The 6,875-nt window shown below is 53.6% G+C and overlaps 1 protein-coding gene across 1 annotated transcript; it reads left to right on the top strand.

Annotated features, from left to right (window-relative positions):
* Positions 1-489: 489 nt before the first annotated feature.
* On the top strand, positions 490-6,531 carry TMEM270 (transmembrane protein 270; the record flags this gene model as incomplete). The annotated part of the gene is made up of 3 exons (XM_079945481.1): positions 490-540; positions 5,673-6,092; positions 6,235-6,531. 3 exons carry the CDS (start codon positions 490-492, stop codon positions 6,529-6,531), a joined length of 768 nt encoding a protein of 255 aa, XP_079801607.1.
* Positions 6,532-6,875: the final 344 nt, after the last annotated feature.

The following is a 6,875-nucleotide window of genomic DNA, read 5'->3' as shown; positions in this document are numbered from 1 at the left end:
TGCACCAGGGATATTATTATAACTATAAGCGGGATAATTCCCAATGTTAAGAGTGCACTTGGGAGCCATGGGTCTCCAAGACCCAAACCAATCAAAATCAAATTAATCAAAGAAAGACTCCATTGAAGGAGTCACCTTTTTAAGCCAAGTCGTTTGCTCAGTGATCTTATGTAATTGAGTTTCAGCTTCCCCAGAAGTGTTCATTCTAGGTACAGCAGGTGGTGTTGGCCACAGAACAGCTCAGCTAAAAGATAATCCTGTTATAAAGAACAACTTTGGCCAGAGAGTCTAAGGATCTTTGCTGGGTAGCTAGTGTCTTAGCAACGGAATCGGCAATGTTTCAAGAGTTAAGGAGAGGTTTCTGATCATACTCCCATTGGATTTACTCCTAAGCCAGGGGTCATTCAGGTTTTTAGTGCATATGGGGTGAGAATCTTCTAGCCTGAAATAAAAAATTGTTCTAAATTCCAGAGCTTACACCCCCTAGCAATGGCCTGGGAGATATGGGTGATGACGTTATCTTTCCAGGCCAACGCCAGGGTAAAGGAGAGGGAGAAGAGAGAGTTTCATTTTTAGTTAAAGTATAAAATCTTGATCCAGTGTCCTGAGTGGAAACAGTCTACTTTGATGTTAGCTACTTCTCTTCCTAGCCAATTTGATTTGGATGTCTCCAGTGTTTGCAGAGCACCCACCAAGTTTTGCAACTTTTTGGCTTCTGAGATTCCTGTTAGCAATAGTCTTTACTGGACCCAGTCCAGCTCAAGTTGGACCCAGTCCAACTCCAGCTGGTAACTACCAACAATTTCTGGGGAACTTTGGACTGGGGGAAAGCATTGAACCAGCAGACCTCAGCAAATGAAGACGGCAGCCTGATTCCAGACAAATGGGGGAACTACTGTAGCCGTGGCAGCTCCCAATGTGGAATTTGGGGAAAGATTCCAAATGGGGAACTAACTGGAAAGCCAATTAGACCAGGAGCTTGACGCAAAGAGAGCAGAGCTCACAGTCATGAGGAACTTCCCCTGGCTTCAGAAATGCTGAGAAAGACAGTGAACTCAAAAAGGGGTGTCCGGGTACCACACTTGTCTTTCTCATTGTCCCCAAAAGCCATCAGAAGTTCACTTTGGATCCCACCACTGCCACCAAATCTGTTAAAAGCCAAAATTCAACTGAGTACATTTGAAGATCTAATTGGCTTTATTCAATAATTCATGAACAGGGCTTCCCTGGTGGCGCAGTGGTTGAGAGTCCGCCTACCAATGTAGGGGACGCGGGTTCGTGCCCCGGTCCGGGAAGATCCCACATGCCGCGGAGCGGCTGCGCCTGTGAGCCATGACCGCTGAGCCTGCGCGTCCGGAGCCTGTGCTCCGCGACGGGAGAGGCCACAGCGGTGAGAAGCCCGCGTACCGCAAAAAAAAAAAAAAAAATAATTCATGAACAGTCAGCATCCCATCTAGCAAGTAGAAAAGTGCTCTGAGGAGGTATACAAAACGGAAGGCTTTCATAGGCAGAAGGAGGGCGGGAAAAGGAAATTAAGAAGGTGGGTTATTTCGAGCCAGGTCACCTTCCCCTAGAGGAAGGCAGGGGGTCTTAGGCAGATTACCTCATTAGTGCTGACCAGGAAATTCCAGATGGATTGGCTTAAAATTCCACTCCTGGGGGCTGAAATTGCAATTAGGTTAAATATTAAGGCCTGGAGGGGCTTAGCACAAGTGACTCCATTTGGGGCCTGTTGTTTCTTTTTAACAGGGGTCATGGTTGGGAGCAAGCCAAAGAGGGGAGGAGAGACAGGATGGAAAACAAATTGCAAAGGCTAGTTTCAGCCCCCATCATCTGACTCCCAGCAATCAGGCTCTTCCCAAAACCCGCTCCTCCTCCAACCCCCACCTTAGTGGGCAGTACCTCCATCTATCCTTTGCCCAAGCCTTCTGAGGAGGACCCCCTGACCCCTGTCTCGCTTTACCTCTCTTTCCTCAAACTTCTGCTGGGAAACAATTCCCCACAGATCTCCTGTGTTTCTGCAGAGGAATCGGTTGCTTTTTGTTCTGAGCGATCTTTTCCAGCATGGCTTGGAATACGTAACTTCTTCTCAAAGCACAGGCATGGTCCAGCATGATAAAAATAATGTCTCTCTCAGGAGCAAAGGGCAGGCTTGCTTATTGCCCATCAGAAAAGATTGGGGTTCCCTAAGCTCAGGGTTTCTCTTCTGTGATTCACCCACTCAGTGTACAGGTACCATCTGCCCCTTTTCATGTCACCCTGTGGGATTTGGGACTCAAAGAGCCAAAGCAAAATAGTTATACTCCAGGTTACTGCTAGTGCTGTAATACATTGTCCATCCTCTCTGACCCATGAGTCTTGTGCCTTCTACCAGCATCCAAGAAACCCCAGCAGGCCGACTGGTAGCTTGCAAGTAGGGTACCATCTTGGACCTTTCACCATTCTTGACAGCTTCTAACTCTGTCAGTTCCACCTTCCACATGTTTCTGGCATCTGGCCACTTCAGCCCCCGTCCTGGCTGCCATCATCTCTTGCCTGGAGAGCTTGTTGTTGTGGGTTCCTATAAGATCTCCCCCTTTCCCCCCAAGAGCCCTTCTCTGCCCTAGTCTAGCCTCCTCATGCAGCTGGAGGGACTGTTGTAAAGCCCCCATTGATGTCCAGTGCCTTGCTGCCTTGGCTTTTCCATGGCTCCTATCATTTGATAGAATATTCTATGACCCATGTGGTCCTTGCCGACCTCACCATCTACCTCGTGCTCCTCCCACCTCCTACTTTATGCTCTAGTAATACTGAATTGTTGGATTCATCCTGTCCCCTCTGCCCGGACCATCCTTCATACTTTCTTCTCTGGAAAACTCCTACCCATCCTTCAAAACTTAGCTCAAGGTGGCCTTTCTGAAGCCTCAGCGACCCCTCAGGGACATAGCGTTGGAGACATAGAGGGTGGGTAGGGGAGGGGCAAGGGCAGAGGACAGAGTGGAGGGACTTTGCACGCTTTACCCTCTGGGCCCCTGCTGTTGCCCCGTGGGGAGGAAACAAATGGGTGAACAGGACTTGCCCTGGGCAAAGGTTGTCTTTGACCTTCCAGGGACTCATTATGGCAGGTTGCCATGTACAGCTGGGCGGGTCGTATACTGCACAAGGGTCCTGGCCGAGGAGAGTAGCGAGACTGAAATCGCGCTGTGTGCCAGGGCAGAGGGGCCCTCTGCTCACGGTGCCCTGCACTCACAGGATCCTGCCACCAGAGGGCGTCTTTAAAAAATTTCTAAAAGGTGTGAGAGCCTCATCTTGCAGCATCTTGGGGCATCTGCTGGGACCCAGACAGGAAAACAATGCAGGAAACGCTGTGATCAAGGTTCTGGATTCTCCCAGATTTCTAAGCCTTTGACCCTGATCCATGGCTCCAGAAACCTCTCTGAGATGCTCCAGGCAGCCTGTGGCCCTGAGGGGTTTCACTCAGACAAGTGCCCCTTTTCCCTCTGAGAATGCCTCTCTCCAGGATCCTCTGGGCACATTTTCTCTCTCCTGCCCTCCTCTAACTGAATCTCAGAACCCACTGACACATCACTAACATCGTAGAATAAAGGTCACAGCCGCACTTCTCTGCTTCTGTGACTGGGGACCAACCTTTAGCAAAATGCAAGAAGGATGGATGGGGGGGGTTAGGTAGGAGATTTCAGATTTGGGTGGCTGAGGCTTCCATCTGCCTCCAAACATTTTGTCACCTGAGGCCCTGGGGGTGAAGATTTCTGTATCCCAGGCGTTTGCTCCTTCGGGATTTGGAAGGACGTGGGAAGGCACAGCGCCCATACGCTGCCTTGGCCGCCCATGCTGGGTGGACGGGAGGTTCGTGGAGTTGATGTCCCTGGGAGCAGTCTCCAATTAGGAAGTCGACAGGATGTGGAAGACAAATACCCCAGTTTCCGTTCAGCAATGGGATGGGAGGCAGGTAAAGGAGAGCCTTTTGCGGCAGCTGGGTCCCCATGGTAACTTGGCCCCCACCCTGCAGTATCTGTGAGGTCACCCTGCCTCTCCCACCTGGAGGGGGGGTAGGAGGGACAGACATGGAGTCCGTCCCTCCGGTCAGATCCAGCCTTTGGGGACTCTCCGCACTGGTGAGTGGGGTTTGGGGGGGAGGGGGTGAGGGCCACCTCAGAGCTGCTGGACTCCGCAGGTGAAACAAGGTGGCTGCCTCCCTCCCGGAGTAATCCGACAGTTCTCAGAAGCCCCACCCACAAGTCACAGTGCTAGAATTTTCTCTATAGAGGGTCACTCCTGTGGGTTAAGTTTCGCCCGTCCCATCTGTCTTTTTCAAACATGCAAATGCTGACCATTGGGGTCACGTCTCCAAATCACAACTCCTCAGTGGGCTGAGTTATCAGAAAAGGGTCTCCTGTGGCAGAGAAAGGGGAGATTACACAGGGCAGGAGAGAGACAGACATGGCTGGATTGGAACCTCAGCTGCTCTACTCTTTAGCTGTGTGACTTGGGGCAAATTGCTCCACCTCTTTGAGCCTCTGTTTCCTCTCCTGTAGCCTATCTTATAGGATCATGTGGGATATGACAGGTTTCTCTCCTTCCTGGTTTCTACCTCACGAGCTGAGGGGTGGAGGTGCAGCTCCTGTTTCCATCTTGATTCCCCTCCTAGCTGGACCCCTGGACCTCCTTCCTTTCTCAGCATTGCTCCACCCCCTTGGCTCTGCTGATCCCGCCCACAGTGGGGCACACAGCCAACCCCGGGTGACTGCCTTCCACACCACTGTACCCTAGGGCCCCAGGTGGTCCTCTGGACCAGAGCATGTGGGGTCCGGATTGGTGGGTTGGCGATGCTTTGGGGTTGGAGGCTTTAGGGCTCTGATGAGGGGCTGTTCAGCTCCAGGACTCCAGTGAGTCTCATTTCCAGCCTCTTTCCCCATCCAGGCCCACTCTTTCTCCCAGTGGATGGGAGACATCACATCTACCTTGTCACCCAGGACAGGAATCTGGACATCTTCTTGTGTTCCCCCTCCTTAGCCCTCACAGTAGGTCAGTCATTCATTCTGTCACTGTCCCTGTGCCTCACAACTGTCTACCCCTAATGGCACAGCCTTTGTCCCCAGCTGCCCTCATGACACCAAGAGGCAACTGATAAGAAGGAATCCCAGGTGCTCGGGAGAAGGAAATGCCCTGGGTTCAAATCCTGCAGGATTAGAGGGCTGAGGGCAATCGTCATTCCTTATATAATGATGATGATGATAATAGATCAACCTCCTTCAGTCTGGAGGTTTGTAAATAACCATTTAAACCCAAAGGAAAGGGAATTCCTCGGTGGTCCAGTTGTTAGGACTCAGCGCTTTCACTGCCATCAGCCTGGGTTCGATCCCTGGTCAGGGAACTAAGATCCCGCAAGCCGCCTAGTGCTACAAAAACAAAATGCAAAACACAAAACAAACAAAAACAACCCAAAGGAAAGAAAATCAAATATAATATGAAACACCTCTAAAGCTCCCTCCTGAGAATGGAGTCCTTCCAAGTGACAAATAAAGATCGTTCTTGGGGGGGGTGGGGATTGAGGGGGGAGGGCACGGCCCAGGGCAGCCTGGCATCCCCACCCCCACAATAAAACTTGGGTCAGGGAGGGCTCCTGCCGCAGGTGAGTGGCAACGGGTGGTGATTGTCTCCTCCTCCTGCAGCTGGCCCAGAACCGGGCCCACCTCTGCAATTTCCTGCCCCTCAAGACCACCCTCTTTAACCACTGGCTGTCAGGGCTGACCCAGGAGGCCCAGGGGTCCCACCCACCCGCCAAGATCTCAGCCTGCCCCGTGGGCCGGGTTCTACAGGCTGGGCTGACACTGATAGAAGTCCCTGTGTGGCTGGTGCGTCGGGCGCCCAGGCTGGTGTGGGCAGGCGTGCTGGGCTGTGCCCGGGCCTCGGGCCTGGCCCTGAAGCGGCTGGGTGCCTGGGAGCAGCTGGGCCTCTCTGCGGCCACCTGGACAGACCTGCTCTTGTCATATCTGCACGGCCTGATGCTGGCTGCCGGGCTGCTGCTACTGCCGACCTGGAGACTGTGCCAGAAAGCCCACTGCTGCAGCCTGGGCCGGCTGCCCAGGAAGGTGGGTGGGGTGGGTGTGGGACAGGCTGGGGAGGGCAGGCCTGGGGCACTGGGCCTGGGCTGGGCGGGGGCGGAGGCTGGCAGCAGGTAGTACAGCGTGTGAGCTCCTGGCCGTCACCTGCCCATCCACCTGCCCCTCCCAGGCTCTGCTGGAGAACCGCGTAGTGCTGGGGACACCGGCACTGCTGAAGCGTCTGCACTGCGGTGTGGAGAGCATGGCGGCACTCACCTCCTGGCACCTGGCCTACTTTGTCACCTGGACCACCTGCCTCGCCTCCCACCTGCTGCAGGCTGCCTTTGAGCACACAGCCCAGCTGGCCCAGGCCCAGAAGGCTGAGCCCCAGAAGGCCTTGGGGCTCTTGTGTGAGTCCCCGCTCCCGGAGCCCCTGGCCCCCGAGGCTGGGCCGGTTCTGCCAGAGCCTGGAGCTCCTGTAGAATAAACGTGTGCCCATCTGCCTCTCCCGTCTGATCCGGCCTAGGGTCTCACTCTCTGTCCCTCTTCCGTACTGGGCCGGGGGTGTGTGTATGTGTGTGCGTGTGCGCTCGGGCGTGTGTGTGGGAGCATGCGTGTCCTAGGGCTGCCTCTGGGAAGGAAGTTACCTCCGGTGAGCACCTGGTATGTGCCAGGTAACCCTTGCAGACACTTTCCACACATAATTTTGTTTAAACCACTGACCAGCACAGGTATCCAGATGAGAAAACGGAGCCTCAGAAGGTTGAACCTTCCCAAGGTCCCAGAGTAAGTCAGGGGAAGGGCCAGCACTGGACCCAAGGTTTCTTCATT

This window comes from Stenella coeruleoalba (assembly GCF_951394435.1).
Source record: "Stenella coeruleoalba genome assembly, chromosome: 15".
Classification (NCBI taxonomy): domain Eukaryota; kingdom Metazoa; phylum Chordata; class Mammalia; order Artiodactyla; family Delphinidae; genus Stenella; species Stenella coeruleoalba.
This window is presented reverse-complemented; position numbering and strand designations above follow the sequence as displayed.